The sequence below is a fragment of the Schistocerca gregaria genome, chromosome 3 (genome assembly GCF_023897955.1).
Source record: "Schistocerca gregaria isolate iqSchGreg1 chromosome 3, iqSchGreg1.2, whole genome shotgun sequence".
Lineage (NCBI taxonomy): Eukaryota > Metazoa > Arthropoda > Insecta > Orthoptera > Acrididae > Schistocerca > Schistocerca gregaria.
Genome location: NC_064922.1, coordinates 155,461,837 through 155,485,449, shown reverse-complemented (window position 1 = coordinate 155,485,449; position 23,613 = coordinate 155,461,837). Strand labels below are relative to the sequence as shown.

General features: G+C 45.4%; 1 protein-coding gene across 1 annotated transcript in view; it reads left to right on the top strand.

Moving 5' to 3' along the window:
- Positions 1 to 20,215, top strand: part of LOC126354400 (uncharacterized) — an 863,292-nt gene extending 843,077 nt beyond the window's left edge. Inside the window, exon 4 of the mRNA XM_050004010.1 lies at positions 19,304 to 20,215. Coding sequence (XP_049859967.1) covers positions 19,304 to 19,478 — 175 coding nt within the window. The 3' untranslated portion in view covers positions 19,479 to 20,215. The remainder of the gene's footprint in view (positions 1 to 19,303) is intronic.
- The last annotated feature ends 3,398 nt before the right edge of the window (positions 20,216 to 23,613 follow it).

Below are 23,613 nucleotides of genomic sequence, written 5' to 3'. Positions count from 1 at the left end.
GAGGGTCGATTCACGTGCTCACGGACACGACCGTCAAGCATTGTTCCTTGATGCAATAATTTACCACCAGTCGTATTTATTGTAGAAATTTATTTTATTTTATGAACTTCTATGTGCTACCAGTTTCGGCATTACATTGATGCCATCTTCAGGCCCCACACGTCATAGTCGTAAAATCGATATACAAGGAAGGAACCATATAACTGGGTCCGTGAACCACATCTTCCTGCAACAGCTCTTGCAGGACGATGTGATTCACGGATCCCGTTATATGGCTCCTTCCGTGTATAGCGATTTTACGACTATGACGTGTGGGGCCTGAAGATGGTATCAATGTAATGTCGAAACTGGTAGCACATAGAAGTCCATAAAATAAAATAAATTTCTGCTATACATACGACTGGTGGTAAATTATTGAATCAAGAAGTTCATGACAGCCGTCGTCCCACGATCCGCAATGGATCAACGAAGAAGAAGATCAAGCATTGTGGACGGTGGTTACGGAAAGTCTTATGAATTCAGCGAAGGCCTCACTTCACTTGTAGGTTCCATCGTGCTACGTGCAGTCAAGCTAACAGAGTGACCGTACAAAGGCAGTTCAAAAGGATAGGGTACAACGGTCAAGCAGCTCTTCGTAAGCGACAAATTTCTGCAATCAGTGGTAAGCAACAGTTGAGATGGAGCATAGAGCGATGACACTGGACAGTGGATGGCTGGAAACGAGTGACGTGGAGTGATGGAGCACGCTATACCCTGTGGCAACCCGATGGAAGGGTTTGGGTTTGGTGAATGCGTGGAGAACGTGACCTGCCATCATGTTAACTGCGAAGGGTGAAGTGCAGAGGGCGAAGGGGAGGGGGGGAGAGTTACGGTATGGGTGAATTCTTCGTGGTTAAGAGTTGTCCACATATTCCGCTTGATTAAAAACGAAGTGCGGAAGTATAGTAAAACATTTTACAGCATTGTGTACACCGAACGGTAGAGGAAGACGGTGGTGTGTCCGAACATGGTAATGCACCCTGCCATAAAGCAACATCTTCGAAGCAATGGTGTATGGACAGTAACGTTCCTGCTTGGACTGGCTTGCCTGGAGTCCCGGCTTGAACCCACTGTAATACCTTAAAAACTTTGTCTTCTCTCCAGACCAGCACTATTAACATCTTTACCTGCTCAGGTTTTTTGCTGTTCACGAAGAATAGGCTGACACTCCTCCACAGAGTTTCGAGCATTTCGTTGAAAGTGCCCTTTGCAGAGTTCCGGCAGTCATAAAAGCGAAGGCAGTGTACACTCCATGTTAGTGTCAGCTATTAGCTGTCCGAATATTTTTGATCACTCTCTCATATGGAAACATCCCCCAGTCTGTGTCAGCTATTAGCTGTCCGAATATTTTTGATCACTCTCTCATATGGAAACATCCCCCAGTCTGTGGCTAAGCCATGTCTGCGCAATATCCTTTCGCCCAGGAGTGCTAGTTCTGCAAGGTTCGCAGAAGAGCTTCTGTGAAGTTTGAAAGGTAGGAGACGAGGTACTGGCGGAATTCAAGCTGTGAGGAAGGGTCGTGAGTCATGCTTGGGTAGATCAGTTGGTAGAGCACTTGCCCGCGAAAGGCAAAGATCCCGAGTAAGAGTCTCGATCCGTCAAACAGTTTTAATCTCCCTGAAAGTTTCATTGTTGATCAGATAGTACACCTTGTAGCTCTTAGGGGAGGTGCTGATGTATCCTGAAAGAGACTTTATCGACTCTCAAGTGTGCAATAGTAGCTATGAAACACAAGCATCAGCTGTTGTCATACCAGTGACGCGCCAATTGTGAAAAAGTCCTTCGTTTTTTGTGTCACACTTTCGTAGATGAAGGTTTATCTATTCGTATGAATTCGATATCGCGGATTCCATGATGACAAATATGTCCGAAGGATGTGCAATAACGTTGCCAGCTGCGCTATATTGTGCGGAACTGGGTGGTTAGAGCTTACATCGTATAAATGCTTCGCGAGAGAATGAGCTAATACGAAATCCAATAATAGCGTGAACGGTGTTAACCGGACTACATTACACACGACCATATGGCTCTGTATTGCAGGAAGGTATCGCTCCCAATGCAATGGGGATCATTCCGATGATAAACTGCCTAAATAGCAGCGGTGAAATACAGTATGATCATAACCATTTGGACTACATTAGAGGGAAGATGGCTTCATAAAATGAAAATGTGAGTTCGTCATAGGATTTTTTTCCCTTCACACATGTGTGGCAAGTGACGTTCACAAGACTAACCCGACAACTACACCGAAGACTCTTCATAGTCATTAACAAAAGCTGTAATGGCCTAGAAATATCGATACCAGTGAACACTATACCATACAGCGCCACCTACAGACTCGCCTCATCGTTTTAAAATGTTTCTTCTGGCTAATGGCGTTGGGAGGCTGTAGATAACGGTGGCGCTGGAGTCTGCGTTTTGGACAGGGCGCTGTGAGCGTAGACGCATAACCTTTACTGATGTACTCCTGTACACCTTATTGGTGTTATGGATGTTTTATTTAGCAAGTTCTACGTAAGTGGCAAACTAGTGTGAAGCTGTATTATTGTGATTGGAGCATGTCCTCTGCGCGTAGATGAGAATTTAGACGTTGACTGTGGATACTGTATCATAGACACAGTCACTCTGACTTTTCAGAGATGCCACTAAAGACGCCCAAAGATGTAAACAACAATGCATGAGCAGCGCCTATTAGATGGAGGGGGTCCGACAGCCGATTCGTTCCAGTCATTCCAGCAGGAAGGAGGTACACGGCTCGTGTTGTCTGTAGTTCAGCCATGCATAGACCGTCAATAGCGCGGTTCGATCGCGTCTGCATTGTTACTTTGTGCCAGGCTCTCAACAAGGGAAGTGTCCAGGCGTCTAGGAGTGAAGCCAAGTAATCTTCGGACATGGAGGAGATATAGAGAGACAGGAACTGTCGATGACTTGCCTCGCTCAGGCCGCCAAGCGGCTACTACTGCAGTGAATGACCGCTACCTACGGATTATGACTCGGAGGAACCCTGACAGCAACGCCAAGATGTTGAATAATGCTTTTCGTGCAGCCACAGGACATCGTGTTACGACTCAAACTGTGCGCAACTTCACTCCTGATGGCCTTGGCGAGGTCCATCTATGCATCCACGACACCATGCAGCGTGGTACAGATGGGCCCAACATCATGCCGAATGGCCCGCTCAGGATTGGCATCACGTTCGCTTCACCGATGAATGTCGCATATGCCTTCAACCAGACAAACGTCGGAGACGTGTTTGGAGGCTGAGTGCCTTAGACACACTGTCCAGCGAGTGCAGCAAGGTGGAGGTTACCTGCTATTTTGGGGCTGCGTTATGTGGGGCCGACGTACGCCGCTGGTGTTTGAAATGGTTCAAATGACACTGAGCACTTGCACATAACATCTGAGGTCATCAGTTCCTAGAACAAAACTACTTAAACCTAACTAACCTAAGGACATGACACATATCCATGTCCGAGGCAGGATTCGAACCTACGACCGTAGCAGTCGCGCGGTTCCGGACTGAAGCACCTAGAACCACTCGGCCACAACGGCCGGTGCCTCTGGTAGTCATGGAAGGCGCCGTAACGGCTGTACGCTACGTGAATGCCATCCTCCGACTTGTGAATGACTTCCTTCACGATAATGACATCGCTCGACAAGAGTGCCTAGCATATTCTCCAGACATGAACCCTACCGAACATGTCTGGGATGATTTGAAAAGGGCTGTTTATGGACGACGTCACCCAGCAACCGCTATGAGGAATTTACGCCGAATCGCCGTTGAGGAGTGGGACAGTCTGGACCAGCAGTGCCTTGATGAACTTGTGAATAGTATGCCACGACGAATACAGGCATGCATCAGTGCAAGAGGATTTGCTACTGGGTATTAGAGGCACTGGCGTGTACAGCAATCTGGACCACAACCTCTGAAGACCTCGCTGTATGGTGGTACAACAAGTAATGCTGGGTAGCCGCGCGGTCTTGGGCGTCTTGTCACGGTCCGCACGGCTTCCCCAGTCGGAGGTTCGAGTCCTCCCGCGGGCATGGGCGTGTGTGTCGTCCTTAGCATAAGTTAGATTAAGTAGCACTTAAGCTTATCCACCGATGACTTTAGCAGTTTGGTCCCATAAGTCCTTACCACAAATTTCCTTTTCCATGAGCAATAAAAAGGGCGGCAATGATGTTTATGCTGATCTGTATTCCAGTTTTCTGTACAGGTTCCGAACTCTCGGTGATGCAAAACTTTTTTTGATTTCTAGGACATCTGAGAATGACAGCTAGTTACTGTCGAAACTGATCATGAAATAAACTGTTTCACAACACATGATATTGGTCTCTAATTTTATAAGTTATAACTAGTAAGCAAATACTGACTTGCGAAATGTAAATATTTGCTTAAAAGTGGAAACAAAAACAGCTAACGCATGTCGTTCAGTATTAAAACTGGAATACAGCCACTAACAACAAGTCACAGATTAAGATATGATAGGACACACGTCGTATAAAGGCAGACAGCCAACTTACTTACCTTAGATTTACAGTGAATAATAGAATGTGTGTGCAGTATTACAGAAATTACGAGAATTATGGTAGGCCTAGTAACTGATTTATTTTGAAACTATTGTTTGTGAAAGGTTTGTTGTGGCAGTATTTAACAACAGAGGCTATTCATATAACTCAGTGTAATTTTATAGCGATCTGGATTAGCCTCCCAGTTGCATACTTACCCTTAAGATCAATTTTCTTCGCAAGACGTATGTTGAACTAATCACACAGCGAAGAACCTGCTAGAGCCCAGGCTCGTCGTACCAGCTGTCAAGGCAAGGTTCCGTTCTTGAGGCCAAATGATTCTCGCCGCAGTTATTTAGAAAATTGATTCCTCGGACTGTTATGAGCCTGCAGTCTCGTTCCCTCTTCTCATCAGTGCCAACAACTTTCAACACTCGGCAAGATTATTCGACTGTTAATACCTGTCACCGCGATCAGCATGTAAGTAATAATTACTCAATGTAAAAAGAGTCGCAAGAAATATTAATACTGAACTTGGCCGAGCGATGCAACACAGTGTTGGGACACTAGTCCGGTGTTCGGGAAAACTGAGTTGCGAACCACCGCTGTGTAAACTCACCTGAAGATGACTGAACGGTGGTCATCCCAAATATGGAGGCTATATATCGATGTCATACGGCTGCAAGCCCGAAACCTCTCGGAACACTCATTGCGTCGGCATAAATTCGAGCATCACATGCCCACTTCACCATCCAGATTAATTTTCCATGGTCTCCCTAAATCGGTGCCAGCCGCTGTGGCCGAGCGGTTCTAGGCGCTTCAGTCCGGAACCACGCAGCTGCTACGGTCGCAGGTTCGAATCCTGCGTCGGGCATGGATGTGTGTGATGTCGTTAGGTTAGTTAGATTTACGTAGCTCTGAGTCTAGAGGACTGATGACCTCAGATGTTAAGTCCTATAGTGCTCAGAGCCATTTTTGAACCTAAATCGGATGAGACAAATGGCCATATTTACCTTCCCATGGCTCCCTAATTTGAATTTGTGCTCTACTCCTGTGAACTCGTCGTCGATACGGTATTTAACGCTAATGTTTCTTCTTTGTTTTGCAAACTGAAGTTGCTATTTTATTAATGAAATTTCAATGGATTACAAACATCAGTTGTATACGGGACGTAGATAGAAATCAACGGGGAGAGTTGAAAATTTGTGCCCGAGTGGGATTCGAACTCGGGATCTCCTGCTTACTAGGCAGGCACTCTAACCCATAAGTACCGAGGACACAGGAATTAGCTCGGCAGGACGGTCTTGGCCCTAGCACGCAACTCCCCACCCAGCAGTCTCACATTCTCAACTTACCCCACACACTACGAAAGTCCTGCTCCCTGCCCTTCAGTCTCAATGCTCGTGGCAAGACCTATTTCCGCATGAGTTCGTGCGTATGTGTGGATCCGCACAGAAATGATCCTTGGCTTGTGGTCGCCATAACCATATGTGTATGATGTCCGTTCTTTCGGACACATATATATTATTAACTCCTATCCAACAAGTTCTGTGAGAGAATTACGAAGAGCTGAATCGCTGGGACCACAATTAACACAGACAGGTAATGTGAGACTCTGAAAAAACTCAAAGGGGCAATTCAGAACCGTAGAAGAGGGATGTTGAGCAATGGCGTAAACATTCTCCATGACAACGCTCGTCCACACATCGCTCGGCAAACCGTTGCTCTCCTGCAACAATTTGAGTGGAACAGAATCACTTACCCATCCTATAGTACTGACTTGGAGACCAGTGACTATCACCTGTTCCCTAGGTTAAAAGAACATTTGGCCGGAAAGCGATTCAGCTCCGACGACGAGGTGAAATAAGAGGTTCATAGCTTTCTGAACAGCATGGCGGCGAGTTGGTATGACATGAGCATACAAAAACTGAAACAACGTCTACAAAAATGCACCGACAGAAATAGTGTTTATGTCGAAAAATATCTAAATGTTCAAGCTATAAACTGATGTAAACCATTGTAGAAATAAAAAGGTCTATGTATTTATTACAAAAATAGGAGACCTCACTTTTGTGATTACCGTCGTACATTGTGAGGTCGTGTACCGTATCGTATGCAGCCCACGTTAATTTGTTGGCAATTTTTCAATGCTGCTGGTGATTCGTCTGGATACTATCGTTGTGATTCATGAAATATTTTACTTACATTTTGTCCAGACCTATGCTCCTGTTTGCGCTGAGTCTAACCGACTGATGGGTCGGACATCGGAGAGCGACATAAGAAGCTAAATTTTATCTATGACAGGAATTATTTCCGTTAATCTTACGTAAACTTTTAGCACGCCCCCTTTTCACGGCACTTATGTCGCTCTCCAGCGTCCGATCTATGAGTAACCACGACTGAGAGGTATCCGGAGCACCTCTGAAGATATGCAGCGCAGCTCCGGACGAAACTTAAGGGGCGAAAAACTGTCAAGAACCAAGACCGTATACCCCGGAAGATTAACAAGCAACTTAGACACCCGGTCGTGAAAATCTTGACTGTAAAATTTTTCAAGGCTTCCTCAACCAGGTCGCCCAGCAGTGACTGATAACCACGCCTCGGCACCTGCCAGTGCATTTTACCAGATGCGAGCAGCTGGACCCAAGTCATACACCGCATCTCGGCGGAGGCGCTGGGCCTCACGGGAACCTCAAACACTCTGCAATCCTGTAATTTCCCATCAAATGCTCGGTCATTCGATCTGGTGGCTTCGTCCAGATGCTGCAATGTTAATACACACGTGATCGCCTTACTGTGGATGCTGTCTCATACACCAGCGCGTTGCAGGCGCTGGCCCTGGGCTCAGACGCCGTGCTGCTGCTGAGTTGAAAACACTGCTGCAGTGGAGAAAGTATTTTACTCAGGTCTCCAGGTGGCGCAGAGCAAGTGGATACCGTAAATGGCCGGCTTTGACTTTTGGGCACATTAAAAACTCGTACCCACGCTTTGGTAAGCATGACGTTCAGACTGTAATCTAGCTAGATGTCCAGCGATTTCTTTAGGATACACTGGCAGGGTGCGTTGGCCTTGGTGCCGTCACACTTCATGTGTTGTGACTTGGACAGGCAGTACGCTGTGACAGCTGACATTTTTGGCTGGCCGCGCGGGATTAGCCGGGCGGTCTTAGGCGCTGCAGTCACAGACTGTGCGGCTGATCCCGGCGGAGGTTCGAGCCCTCCCTCGGGTATGGGTGTGTGCGTGTGTTTGTCCTTGGAATAATTTAGGTGAAGTAGTGTGTATGATTCGGGACTGATGATCTTATCAGTTAAGTCCCATAAGATGTCACACACATTTGAACATTTTTGGCTGTTCCTTGTTACCACCGAAATGCTGCGCGATCTGGTCGAACGCGTCCGATTGTATTTCACATAACTGTATAACAGCTAGAGCTGAGAACCGATATGGGTTTGCTTCTATGTCCACATAGCTACACTCCAAGCCACTATCCAGCGAAAAGCGGAGGGTACACTGTACCAGTATTGTTGATTTGCTATCGTATTCCATTCGCGTAATGAGCGAGAGGAAAACGACTGTCTGTACACCTCTGTACGCATCTTGATCCCTCTTACGAGTGTTCCCACCCCTCCCCAACCTCTGCTCCCACCCTCGAACCCTTAAAGCAGAGAACTCAAATGTATAACACAGTTTCAGACGGCCGGTTACTTTACGAATGAGTTAATTTGGTAAATATTTAAAGTCAAGCACGTAAAAGCTCTATGGTTCAACACACGAAGTCCTTATCTCGTTTATTTGATTAAATTCGGAATATTTAGCTACTCACTATTATAAAGTCAAAACCAAATCAATATTTGTGACTCCATATCTCCTCAGTTATGCATCGTACAGTGGTATAATTTTGTAGATACGTTTACTTGTACGAGGGTGAGTCAAATGTAAACCTTACATTTGTAATAACAAATCGAAATTTCGCGCCGTTATCCTGTAAGTTGGTAAACGTGCTACAAACAGCGTGCAGAATGGCCTGTAGGTGGCATTATAGTGCAGATTCACACATACCGCCCCAGTATCAGTATAAAGATGCTCGCCCAACTTGCGACTTGCACCAGGGAAGGACAGCGTTCTGTTATTCGGTTTTTGCGTAGTGAAGGTGTGAAACCTATTGAAATTGATAGACGAATGAAGGTTCAGTACGATGATGCATGTTTGACACAGCAGAAAGTCTACGAATGGAGTAGGAAGTTCGTAAATGGTGTGACTGCAGTGGAAGATGCTCCTCGTCCATGTCGGACATAACGAGTCGTGACTCCACAGAACACTGCAGCAGCTGATTCCATAGTGAAGGAAAACCGACAAGTGACACTGAATGACATCGCAGCATGTTCACAGATTATTCCTGGGTCAGCACACTACATTGTTCATGATGTGCTACAGTTTCACAAAGTGTCTGCAAGATGGGTGCCTCGGCAGCTGACTCCTAAAATGAGAGAACGACGTGTTGATACTTGTGAAGAACTCCTTCGGCGCTTTGAACGAGAAGGTGATGGTTTCCTTACAAGAATCGTTACTGGGGACGAAACCTGGGTTCACTTCCACCAACCGGAAACACACAGAACGAGCAAGGACTGGCGCCATTCATCATCACTAAAACCAAAGAAGTTTCGAACAGAACCATCAGCAGGGAAGATTATGCTGACACACTTTTGGGACGAAAAAGGCGTCGTTTTGGAGCATTACTTGCCTAGAGGGACCACTGTCACCAGTGGATCATACACAGATCTAAAAAAGATCATCTGCGGCCTGCAATCAAATCAAAGCGACGTGGGTTGCAGTCAGCAGGTGTCCTTTGGAACATGACAATGCAAGGCCCCTCACTGCCCGTACAACAGTTGCAACAATCACAGACCTGCATTTTGAGTGTCTTCCTCATCCACCATACCATACCCCAAGTGATTTCCGTATACACTCCTGGAAATTGAAATAAGAACACCGTGATTTCATTGTCCCAGGAAGGGGAAACTTTATTGACACATTCCTGGGGTCAGATACATCACATGATCACACTTACAGGACCACAGGCACATAGACACAGGCAACAGAGCATGCACAATGTCGGCACTAGTACAGTGTATATCCACCTTTCGCAGCAATGGAGGCTGCTATTCTCCCATGGAGACGATCGTAGAGATGCTGGATGTACTCCTGTGGAACGGCTTGCCATGCCATTTCCACCTGGCGCCTCAGTTGGACCAGCGTTCGTGCTGGACGTGCAGACCGCGTGAGACGACGCTTCATCCAGTCCCAAACATGCTCAATGGGGGACAGATCCGGAGATCTTGCTGGCCAGGGTAGTTGACTTACACCTTCTAGAGCACGTTGGGTGGCACGGGATACATGCGGACGAGCATTGTCCTGTTGGAACAGCAAGTTCCCTTGCCGGTCTAGGAATGGTAGAACGATGGGTTCGATGACGGTTTGGATGTACCGTGCACTATTCAGTGTCCCCTCGACGATCACCAGAGTTGTACGGCTAGTGTAGGAGATCGCTCCCCACACCATGTTGCCGTGTGTTGGCCCTGTGTGCGTCGGTCGTATGCAGTCCTGATTGTGGCGCTCACCTGCACGGCGCCAAACACGCATACGACCATCATTGGCACCAAGGCAGAAGCGACTTTCATCGCTGAAGACGACACGTCTCCATTCGTCCCTCCATTCACGCCTGTCGCGACACCACTGGAGGCGGGCTGCACGATGTTGGGGCGTGAGCGGAAGACGGCCTAACGGTGTGCGGGACCGTAGCCCAGCTTCATGGAGACGGTTGCGAATGGTCCTCGCCGATACCCCAGGAGCAACAGTGTCCCTAATTTGCTGGGAAGTGGCGGTGCGGTCCCCTACGGCACTGCGTAGGATCCTACGGTCTTGGCGTGCATCCATGCGTCGCTGCGGTCCGGTCCCAGGTCGACGGGCACGTGCACCTTCCGCCGACCACTGGCGACAACATCGATGTACTGTGGAGACCTCACGCCCCACGTGTTGAGCAATTCGGCGGTATGTCCACCCGGCCTCCCGCATGCCCACTATACGCCCTCGCTCAAAGTCCGACAACTGCACATACGGTTCACGTCCACGCTGTCGCGGCATGCTACCGGTGCTAAAGACTGCGGTGGAGCTCCGTATGCCACGGCAAACTGGCTGACACTGACGGCGGCGGTGCACAAATGCTGCGCAGCTAGCGCCATTCGACGGCCAACACCGCGGTTCCTGGTGTGTCCGCTGTGCCGTGCGTGTGATCATTGCTTGTACAGCCCTCTCGCAGTGTCCGGAGCAAGTATGGTGGGTCTGACACATCGGTGTCAATGTGTTCTTTTTTCCATTTCCAGGAGTGTATTTGGACCACTCAAAGACGCAATGGGAGAAAAAAGTTCCGTTCCGATGAAGAGGTACGCCACGCGGTGCATGAGTGTTTGTGAGGACTACCAAAGAATTTTTCTAAAGGAATTTATGCACTCTGTAAGGGCTGGAGTACTTGCATTGAGCGGGGGGGAGATTGTGTTGAAAAACTTCTGCACAATAAATAACATTTAAAACAATATTTAAGGTTTTCATTTGATTCACCCTCGTACATATATAACGTAAACACCGTCTGCAGGCCCTAGTTGGCCCATCGGTACCGAACGACGGCCGTATCATCCTCATCCAACGGTATCAATGGAGGATCGTGGAGCCAGCATAATGTACTCCCAGTCGTTGTCAGTTTTTGTATCCTGGAACCGCTACTACACAGTCCATTATATCCTTAATGATCAACACAAGGCTGAATCCGGCTCCTCTGCATGGCAGTCATACGTCCTGAGCACTCAGTTACGGAGGTGGACTATATATGCGTATACTGTCTGCAAAATCTGAATAGAGCTCTTTTTTCTTAAAAAAAAAAGTAAAATATCTTGGCTGTTAATGAAATTTTACTTCATGACCAGCCGAAATTTGCTAAGCGATAAACTTTTCTTTTACTATTTTGTGAGGGGTATTAGCGAGAAAAAATGTCGAAAACGTCAGAAATTATGTATAAAGCTTGAGGGATATCCTATTCTGAAACAGTGAATGAAGACGGTCTGCGTAATTTCACACAATCTGTCTGAAGACAAACACTCTGTTTCTAACTGTAATGATAATCTTATTGTGTTTGACGTAAGATTATACCTCGCAATGAGTATATTATGACAGCATTTTAAATTTTCAAATTTGGTCAGTAATTACACGAAATACCGAAAGCCAAATTTTTGTTTCCCTTGGGAGCTGTTAGATGGGCAACCTGGAGCTGTTAATGGGTTGCAGGATCGTTCAATAAGTAATGCCCAACATTTTTTTGTCAAAACATATTTATTCTTAAGAGTCAGAATTTGGTGGCAATATACATCAACATGTCTCGTCCATGTCCTTTTGTTCTACGTAGTCTCCATCAATATGGCCGTACGTGGAAGAGCATCTATCCCCTGCTGGTAAAAGCTCTTGTCCTGCAGCCGTAGCCATGTTTACACTACATGACTGACACTCACGTCATCTTCCCCCTAGAGAATTTTTAAGCGGCCCAAAGAGATGGAAGTCCGAAGGTGCCAGGTATGGACTATAGGGTCGATGAGGCAATGATGTCCAACCCAATTTGGCGATGTGTTCCCGGGTTCTCAGGATTGTGTGTGGGCGTGCATTATCGTGTTGGACCAAGATTTCTGCTGGATTATTGTCCGATCTAACTCGTCGGAAACGATTCTTGAGTTTATTCAGAGTCTTCACGTATGCCTCTGAATTGATGGTTGACCCTCTTGGCATCACATTCACGAGAATGACGCCATCACAATCCCAGAAGACGGTCACCAGGACTTTTCCGGCAGACGGGGTTGTCTTGAATTTCTTCTTTCGTGGTGAATGTGGATGATGCCACTCCATGGACTGCCCTTTTTGCTTCTGGCGCAAAGTGGTGGACCCAGCTTTCGTCCCTCATAACATTCAGAGACAGGAAGACCTCTCCGTCGGTCATAAAACGCTCCAACAATAACCCACATGTTCAAATGTGTGTGAATCCCCAAGGGATCAAACTGCTTAAGTCTTTGGTCCCTAGACTTACACACTACTTATGCTAAGAACAACACACACACACCCATGCCCGACGGAGGACTCGAATCTTCGGTGCGAGGGGCCGCGCAGTCCGTGACATGACGCCTCGAACCGACCGGCCAAATCAGATAAAATGGCCTTTCTTTTAATCTTGTGGACCGTTGTGAGGATTCATGGAACCCATAGTAAACATCTCTTTGAATATCCGAGAGTCTCGATCATTGCAGAGGCACTTCCAACGCTGGCCGACAACTGTAGAGCCAATATAGGGTTGTGATGTGACGGTCGGTGCGAATAATGGCATCCGCACTATTCAGCATGTCTGTGACAGGACGTAACGAGCGTGGCTGATCATGGATCTCTGTTTCTGCATTTCCTGAGGCTGCAACTTTCTTCACCTATCGCCCAACTGTACTGCTATCAACTGCAGCATCGCCATACACTGCACACAAACGTTTATGGATGCTCACCACGGTTTCTTTTTCTGCACACAATTATTCAATAACAGCACCCCGCTTGTAACGTGAGTCCTATGTAGACACCATTTTGACACTGTACTACGGCTCTGCCATCTGCCAGAACGAATCGAAACTTCACCGGGGCACAGAACAAACATCAAAATATGAGAAGATGCTAGTTGTGGTACGAGGTACCCTCCGCCACGCACAGTATCGTGGATTGCGGAGTATGTATGTAGATGTAGAAGTAGAGCACTGTGCGACAGTTCTTATCACGAGATTTGAATATACAAATAATGCACGAACTATATAAGAAACGTTGCGAAGACGAACAGGTTACTGTTGAAAAATATTGGCTTTACAGAGAAATATTCAATACAGAGTTTAACTTAGGCTTTCATGTACCAAGAAAAGATGTGACCACTGCTATCGCTTCCAAAATCTCTTTGAAGAAAATCAAGAGGCAGAGAAAGACCAACACTCAGAAAACCTAAAGAGAAAGGGGGCAAAGCAGGAGAATGTAATTTACTGGAGTTTGACCTAAAAGCTGTGAGATACTGTTCACACATAGCAGCTAAGGCCATTGTTTACAAAAGAAAACTGGCGGTATACAACCTCACAGTATACAATACTGTTACCAGGAAAGCTAGAAATTACATGTGGCCTGAAGGTGTGGCTAAACGCGGCTCGTTTGAGGTAGCATCATGTGTATTTCAAGAACTCCAGAAGATGGCAGGTGGCCGTCCAGTTGTTTTGTTCTCCGACACTTGTGGTGGACAGAACCGAAATGTCAACATGAGTACCATGTTCCTTCATGCTGACCAAAAATCGAACATCCCGGTGATACAGCAGTGCTTCTTTGAGGCTGGCCACTCTTTAATGGACTGTGATTCAGTCCATGCCCATATAGAGAGGGCTGCAAAAAATGTTAATATTTATGATCCTTCGGGGTGGTATACTGTTGTTCAAACTGCTACAAAACAAAGACTGTATGAAGTCATTGAAATGGACCAGAAGCACTATTTGTATTTTGGTGCTATGCAGAAGGAAAAGTTTAAGAGTACTAAAATTGACAGTGAAGGAAATCAAGTACAATGGCTTAGTGACGCAACTTCAATATCGCAAAAGTGATGTTAATCACACGTTTTTCAGGCATTTCCACAATCAACGTCCTGGCAGATTAAAACTGTGTGCTGGACAGAGATTCGAACTCGGGACCTCCGCTTTGCGAAAGAAGCGGCGACACTTTCTACGCAACCCAGCCATCATTTCGCACGGCAATCCGCGGGCGCATACAGCGCAAGCTGTGGCTGCTCTGTTAGGTCGACGGGACTGGGAAGTACTGTACCATCCACCATACTCTCCGGATTTAAGTTCTTGTGACTTTGATTTGATTCCGAAGAAGAAGGAACCACTTCGTGGCATTCGCTTCAGAACTGTTCCAGAGATTCGCACCATCATCAGAACAGGCTTTGCTAATGGTATACTACGCCTTCCACATGGCTGGAACCGGATTCCACGCAACGCTTGGGACTACTTTGAAGGAAAGTAACAGGTGCAAACATGTAACTCTTTTTCATCGGTTGTGAATAAATAGTTGCCATTATTTAAGTTCCAACCCTCGTAGTATCAATAAAGGATGATTAATGAAATGTAAAATAAACATACAGTGTGTCACCTAGTCCACTTTCTAAAACCCGCTATAAGGTAGACAGGTTAGAATGTAGACAGCATGATCACAAGAAAACTATTGTTATTTATTAGGTAATTAAATCAGTAATCTCTAAAATTACAATGATCATCTGGCTTGTAATTACAGGTTCCATGTACGTACGCGACGTCAGTAATCAGATCTTCCACATGTTTCTGATTTCAATCATTACAATACGTCGCCTTGTTTAATCTGAAGGAACTTTATAGCGTTCTTCCTTTTTAATGGAAATAAATGCAAAGGTTGTGCTGATTCACTAGGCTCCGGTCGGAAGGAAGCATGCAGTGAATTTATTGTCTTTGTCACATCGCCTGTTTGACCTCTGAGTGCTTCGGTAAATTTCTGCCAATCATATTTCTTTTATTTCGATATTAGAGCTGTTGATCTCTTGAAGCCCACAACCACGAATGATAAAGTAGCCAAAATAAATATTCCATTTTGCCGAAATTTTAACACTGAAGATTACGATACGGAAATACGTTATGATATCTACACTCCTGGAAATGGAAAAAAGACACATTGACACCGGTGTGTCAGACCCACCATACATGCTCCGGACACTGCGAGAGGGCTGTACAAGCTATGATCACACGCACCGCACAGTGGACACACCAGGAACCGCGGTGTTGGCCGTCGAATGGCGCTAGCTGCGCAGCATTTGTGCACCGCCCCGTCAGTGTCAGCCAGTTTGCCGTGGCATACGGAGCTCCATCGCAGTCTTTAACACTGGTAGCATGCCGCGACAGCGTGGACGTGAACCGTATGTGCAGTTGACGGACTTTGAGCGGGGGCGTATGGTGGGCATGCGGGAGGCCGGGTGGACGTACCGCCGAATTGCTCAACACGTGGGGCGTGAGGTCTCCACAGTACTTCGATGTTGTCGCCAGTGGTCGGCGGAAGGTGCACGTGCCCGTCGACCTGGGACCGGACCGCAGCGACGCACGGATGCACGCCAAGACCGTAGGATCCTACGCAGTTCCGTAGAGGACCGCACCGCCACTTCCCAGCAAATTAGGGACACTGTTGCTGCTGGGGTATCGGCGAGGACCATTCGCAACCGTCTCCATGAAGCTGGGCTACGGTCCCGCACACCGTTAGGCCGTCTTCCGCTCACGCCCCAACATCGTGCAGCCCGCCTCCAGTGGTGTCGCGACAGGCGTGAATGGAGGGACGAATGGGGACGTGTCGTCTTCAGCGATGAGAGTCGCTTCTGCCTTGGTGCCAATGATGGTCGTATGCGTGTTTGGCGCCGTGCAGGTGAGCGCCACAATCAGGACTGCATACGACCGAGGCACAAACGGCCAACCCCCGGCATCATGGTGTGGGGAGCGATCTCCTACACTGGCCGTACAACTCTGGTGATCGTCGAGGGGACACTGAATAGTGCACGCTACATCCAAACCGTCATCGAACCCATCGTTCTACCAATTTCTAGACCGGCAAGGGAACTTGCTGTTCCAACAGGACAATGCACGTCCGCATGTATCCCGTGCCACCCAACGTGCTCTAGAAGGTGTAAGTCAACTACCCTGGCCAGAAAGATCTCCGGATCTGTCCCCCATTGAGCATGTTTGGGACTGGATGAAGCGTCGTCTCACGCGGTCTGCACGTCCAGCACGAACGCTGGTCCAACTCAGGCGCCAGGTGGAAATGGCATGGCAAGCCGTTCCACAGGACTACATCCAGCATCTCTACGAGCGTCTCCATGGGAGAATAGCACCCTGCATTGCTGCGAAAGGTGGATATACACTGTACTAGTGCCGACATTGTGCATGCTCTGTTGCCTGTGTCTATGTGCTTGTGGTTCTGGAAGTGTGATCATGTGATGTATCTGACCCCAGGAATGTGTCAATAAAGTTTCCCCTTCCTGGGACAATGAATTCACGGTGTTCTTATTTCAATTTCCAGGAGTGTAGTTACAGGATCAGTTCAGGGTCGTCTCAGAAGTGGCCGCTGAATAAAACCAACTTGCGTGCAGCATCGATATCTGCGTACAACAGTAATCCCAAGCACTTAACAAAATGCTGCAATTCTGCTTCGGTGCTTCCAAACAGCCACTGGAGTGCAAGTATCAACACAAACGGTACGAAATAGGTTTCATGAGCAGGGGTTACGTCGCAGAAGACCTGTCACGGATTCCTCTCTACATCGGGTTTGGAGGGTGGTCCATGTCATATGGACACAAAAAAACTCTTTGTGGACCAGGGAACAGTGGGACACAACGCTCTTTTCTGTTGAGATCGTAATAGTCCCCACGCTGAACATACTGATATTCATATCTTTAAGCAACGATGGCAATGTTTACACCCTAAATTTATCGTAGGCAGCCGCCTTCATCAAGGCAGTTCACTCATGTTTTTGGGTGCAGACATGTATTGCCACAGGACAGCCCTTGTGCCAATACAGAATACATGGGAGCGTGAAGTATCGGGACGTCATCCTTGCACGCATTGTGGTTCTGTCTGGTGAACATAAATGGAGTAGGATTCACTGTGACGAACGACAATAAGCACTCCATCAATGTTGCGAAGATCTTCTTACTGGAGCTTAGAATCATTCGAATGGAATGGAATACATATTCAGATCTTAGTTGTATTGATAATGTAAGGACAATTGTAAAACATGCGGCTTGCAATCGTCTTATGCCACCAGAGACATTTCAGGCTGTGCACGAATGGGACAAATCCCACGGGCTCGTCTGGTTATCTTGTCATGAGTACCTCTAAATCGCATGGAACAGTGCCTAGATTTAGGAGAAGGACAAGTGCTTCATAAACAATGTGGTTTGCAGGATGACAGAGAGAAGAAGCTGTAGTGTTGGGAGTCGAATCTTATGTATGGTTTTTTATTGTTGTTTTGTTTTGTTTGTGTTTTTTGTTTTGTTTGTGTTTATCAAGTAAAAATGTGTATATATTCTTAATTTTTTTGTTATGAATGTACCTTACAGAAAGAATCAGTTTTCTTTCCTGTTACGTCCAGTATTGACAAGAAAGCAAAGCGTAATATTTATTTTGACCACTGTATTTATTGTTTCGGTCTCAGGCGTTTTGCACGGTTCGCGCGGGTTCCCCTGTCGGAGGTTCGAGTCCTCCCTCGGGCATGGTTGTGTGTGTGTGTGTGTGTGTGTTGTCCTTAGCGTAACATAGTTCACGTTAGATTAAGTAGTGTATAAGTCTAGGGACCGATGACCTCAGCAGTTTGGTCCCATAGATGCTTACCACAAATTTCCAAATTTATTGTTTGGATTTACACATGATAACAGCACAGCAACTTGCGTTAAGCAGATTGATGGAGGAAACAGCCAAAGTTGCGAAATTCAGTTTTTTTTTATTTAACTGATGACCGGATTCCGATATCAGAACCAACTCTCAAATCATCCAGACAGAGACATTTTTTTCTGTTTGGGTCATTTGGGAATAATTTCTGATTCCTGAAACCCGTCATCGCTTAAATAAAAAGAACAGAATTTCGCAACTTTTGCTCTTTTATGCATCAAACTTTTATCTCATTCCTTTATCACCAATGTTACAATCTCTTCACACCACTCCACCACTCACTCATCTCGTATCAACAACAAAAGCTGTTGCACACAAAATAGCAGAGGTTTGCTCTCTATTGTGCTAGCGCCGTAGCGGAGAGGACACGAACTTCCTTTGATGGATCGCTAAAAGTCCGTCCACTGGCGAAAGACGAGCGAGTAGTAGCGAATGCGAACGGAACACGGACGAATGTTGTTCGCCCGCACTCCCCTACCGCTTACATAAGAGCGAATTCTTGTCCCCTTCATTTTAAGCAGCCTTCACAATATTCCAAGATTTTAAACATGGCTGAAACAGCAACTGTTGAAATTCTTCACGATAAAGAATGACAGCCAAAACATTTGAGGGATTAAAAATTTTTAAAATTCTTGACCAAGGTTTCGGTATATATAAATATACCTTCATCAGAAGTAAAAAATACTGAACAGGAAGACATTTTCATCAGAAAAACCTTAGCATCGCAAATGACAAACACTAAAGCTTAAGTAACAGTGAAATTACCACAGTAATACAGGCACAAAAATGGACAAGATGTCCTAATTATTGACGACGCCTTTGGCATAATTGTTTTATTAATCTCCATTTAGTATGTAACTAAAAGATTTTGTGCCTGTATTACTCTGGTAATTTCACTGTTACTTAAGCTTTAGTGTTTGTCATTTGCGATGCTAAGGTTTTTCTAATGAAAGTGTCTCCCTGTTCAGGATCTTTTACTTCTGATGAAGGTATATTTAAATATATCGGAAGCTTGGTCAAGAATTTTAATAAATTTTAAATTTTTATCCTTGAAATGTTTTGGCTGTCATCCTTTATCGTGAAGCTTCACAATATTTTAACTGTGCGCTTTCCAGCCTCATATCCCGCTTGCAGCGGCCTTGTAGACTGGATGCGGAGCTGAACAACCTGACCGCCCGTCTCGGTGTGCTGTGTTTCAGGTGCTCCTCGTGCGACAGCCTCTTCCCCTCGCTGGAGGCGCTGCACCACCACCGGCAGCAGTTCCAGCACTGGACCAACCACAGCCCCATGGAGCCCTCCTGCTCCAGCTCCAGCTCTGCGGACGAGACGTCTGACGACACCGTGTCCAGCGAGGAGCTGGAGCGCCTGCTATGATCCTCGCCCTCCGCCCCCACACAGTCCACCCCTCCTCGCCCCCTCTCCCCCAACCCTCACAGCCCCAGCACCGCCGCCACATATCACACACCTCTGTGAATCGTACGTGTCTCTTCCTTCTGTCTCCCTGTGCATCTCACTCTGTCTGTCCAGCGTCCCCGTCATCGAAACTGGAGACTGCACTCGATGGAAGGAAAAGAAAGATGAAGGGTTACCTAAATGGGGCCCTCTTCGGTAGGAAGTTGTGGAATTCTTCGCGAACTAATAGCGAGACGGATGTCCATTTGCCACCAACTTACGAGCAATCGTATGTCAACTGCGACCCTGTCAATGCTGTTGGCACCCGAAATGCGGCACGACTAATAGTTTGTGAAATATTTCACCGCCGGCCAGGCCAGTGTGTTTTAAGTTTCCATCAGTCCTGCAGCGATATGGTCTTTTTTACTGCATGTATCTGTGGTATTATTTTTAAAATCTATGTCGGTTACCAACCACAACGATAATTGCAGACATTTGTACCTTGTAAAATATATATATTTATAGTTATGTGATCTGTAAATTATTATTGTATAGTAATCTATATATCAAAGATGTTTCATGTGACGAAATAAAAGACGAAGGAAGTGAAAATACTTTGAAACTCTAGTGTTTAGTGGGTACGATGTGACTATCCTTTTCGGTTCCCCGGAAACTATCCAAAACTGTCAAATGCAAAAAGGCATTTGCTCTGATTTTCATAAAACATTTATTATTTTTTTCTACCGTATGAACCACACATTTCAATTACAGATGTCTGAAGACTAATTATAATAAAACCCGACTTATATTCAACCATACCATTATATGCCTAGTAATATTAGAGAAGTTGCAGAAAATGAATATGGCCAACATGAGGCATTTTCTTCACCAAAAAAGGCATTAATTTTGAGATTTGTGATTGTAGAAAAAGCCAAATAGTGAAATTTAAATTGCATACATTTATGGTTTCATTTTTTGTGAATAGAAGAATAGATTTATTTATCCTTATCAGATTAGGAGCTTAGACCCTCTCTTACAACGGATCAGTGTTTTAACATACATACACTTTCTGGAATCACAATTTGATTAAATTGTGATAGTGTTTACGATGTTAAAAATAATAATACTAGCAGCAATAACAGAATCAGAACGATGATCTGCGTAAGACTATTTGGAATCTCAGTAGGGGCTAAGATCTAATTATAATAACGATGCTACAGCCACCACCACCGCCAGGATCACCATCACCAAAAATACTGCTACTACTACTTATTATTATTATTATACTTATTATTATTATTATTTTTATAAAATTAAAATAGGCCTATATTCATGTGTGCGCAGAATCGAGACATTATGATCAAGAAAATTCAAAGGCGAATGATGAGAAATGAGGGAAGCGAAGTTTCAGAGGCATTTCAATACAGTGAAATTCGTGTATGGTAGGTACCCAAATTGTTGAGTGACAAATATACGATGAAGTATTCTTCAAAAGATATGTATTATTGGATTTAAGGACACATACGGGACAATCAGTAAACATTATGTCTCAAGATTCTTTTTCTTTTTTTTTCACTCTGCTTCGCCTATACATAACCAACATGGTCAGTTTCAGTAAATTATAATGATCGTCAGACGACCGAATTATACTTTCGATTGCATTTACGCGTCACTGTGCATCCACATGTCATGCTGTGACAACTGCGGAGCTAAATCAGTATATAATCGACACAGCAAATTATTAGTACATTTTGACAATTTAATGGAGTCGATGTTTCCCTGATGAATTCAGTTCAACCATCGCTGCAACCGACCATGGGAACACATAATGCCTATGGCTGTTCTTTTAAGGAATGTCCCAAATGTGAGGTCCTCACATTCATCTCTTACTTGAGCACAGCGTAATAAGTGATAGCAGGAGTTACATCTTTCATGTTCACGGGTTATGTATGCACTTACGTACCAAAAGAGAAACACTGTTTGGCTTAGCAAACATTTAAATACTGATCAGTTGTTCTACGGTGGTACGAGCTTCCTTTTGAAGAAAACAGTACCTATCATCCTCTAGCTTCCAACGAATACCGTCTGAAGTCCCAAGAATATTAACTGAATTTAGCCCTAGGTTCTAGGAAAAAAAACTTCACACCGACCGATCAGAGTCTGAACGTTACTAAAAGCTTCCTAGTAACATTCTCTTATTCGTTAGTTTTGGTTAGTTGTCACTGGAGGAGGGAAGATGTGCTTGTATGCACACTGGAAAAACGTTTAATGAAATATATTGATGCTTAAAGCGAATTCATTCACAAAGTAGAGCTTAGTCTTGAACTTAATTAAGCATGGAAGATGTATGAAATCCTTACACTGTAGTTCCCTAATAGTAAACTGTATTGTCACCATTATTCAGCAATGTAGGTTGGCTCAGGGACGCAACACGAACCCTCATGTGCTCACTCGCAAAGACTCAAACATTCACAGGATAATCTACGATGGTATTCACCTTTTCCCAGCAAAAGCCTAATCGCCAAAACTAACTTGTGACTGACTCGCAGCGGAAAGAAAGACGAAAGTCAGTCGGCATCATAATGCATTAACTAAATCCTGCTCAGATGAAGAACAAGGTAGATTTGACATCAAATTTAACGTTCGCGAGTAACTGATAATGCTTATAACAGATGACTTCAAAACTGCAGAAGAAATCTCGACAAATCTGAATTAACTTACATTGAAAATCACCATCTAAGACTGCAAGAAGGTGGGAGATCAGACTCACCTCGCAGCAACTCATCGACACTTCTACGACTGACTCAGTGACCCATAACGAAATCCAACCTGCCTCGCCTCCGTGCCGAGGGACAGAAAACACTGGGATGGTGCAAAATGACCAATTAACGAGACGAATTTCTTAGCGGTAAAGAGTGCCCCCCCCCCCCCCCCATGAACAATGGACCTTGCCGTTGCCGGGGAGGCTTACGTGCCTCAACGATACAGATAGCCGTACCGTAGGTGCAACCACAACGGAGGGGTATCTGTTGAGACGCCAGACAAACGTGTGGTTCCTGAAGAGGGGCAGCAACCTTTTCAGTAGTTGCAAGGGCGACAATCTGGATGATTGATTGACCTGGCCTTGTAACACTAACCAAAACGGCTTTGCTGTGCTGCTACTGCGAACGGCTGAAAGCAAGGGGAAACTACAGCCGTAATTTTTCCCACCGGCATGCAGTTTTACAGTATGATTAAATGATGATGGCGTCCTCTTTGGTAAAATATTCCGGAGGTAAAATAGTCCCCTATTCGGATCTCCGAGCAGGGACTACTCAAGAGGACGTCGTTATCAGGAGAAAGAAAACTGGCGTTCTACGGATCAGAGCGTGGAATATCAGATCCCTTAATCAGGCAGGTAGGTAAGAAAATTTAAAAAGGGAAATGAATAGGTTAAAGTTAGATATAGTGGGAATTAGTAAAGTGCGGTGGCAGGGGGAACAAGACTTTTGTTCACGTGAATACAGGGTTATAAATACAAAATCAAATATGAATAATGCATGAGTAGGTTTAATAATGAATAAAAAAATAGGAGTGCGGGTAAGCTACTACAAACAGCAAAGTGAACGCACTATTGTAGCCAAGACAGACACGAAGCCCACGCTTACTACAGTAGTACAAGTTTATATGCCAACTAGCTCTGCAGATTATGAAGAAATTGATGAAATGTATGATGAGATAAAAGAAATTATTCAGGTAGTGAAAGGAGAGGAAAATTTAATAGTCATGGTTCTACATCTACATCTACATCTACATGACTACTCTGCAATTCACATTTAAGTGCTTGGCAGAGGGTTCATCGAACCACAATCATACTATCTCTCTACTATTCCACTCCCGAACAGCGAGCGGGAAAAACGAACACCTAAACCTTTCTGTTCGAGCTCTGATTTCTCTTATTTTATTTTGATGATCATTCCTACCTATGTAGGTTGGGCTCAACAAAATATTTTCGCATTCGGAAGAGAAAGTTGGTGACTGAAATTTCGTAAAAAGGTCTCGCCGCGACGAAAAACGTCTATGCTGTAATGACTTCCATCCCAACTCGTGTATCATATCTGCCACACTCTCTCCCCTA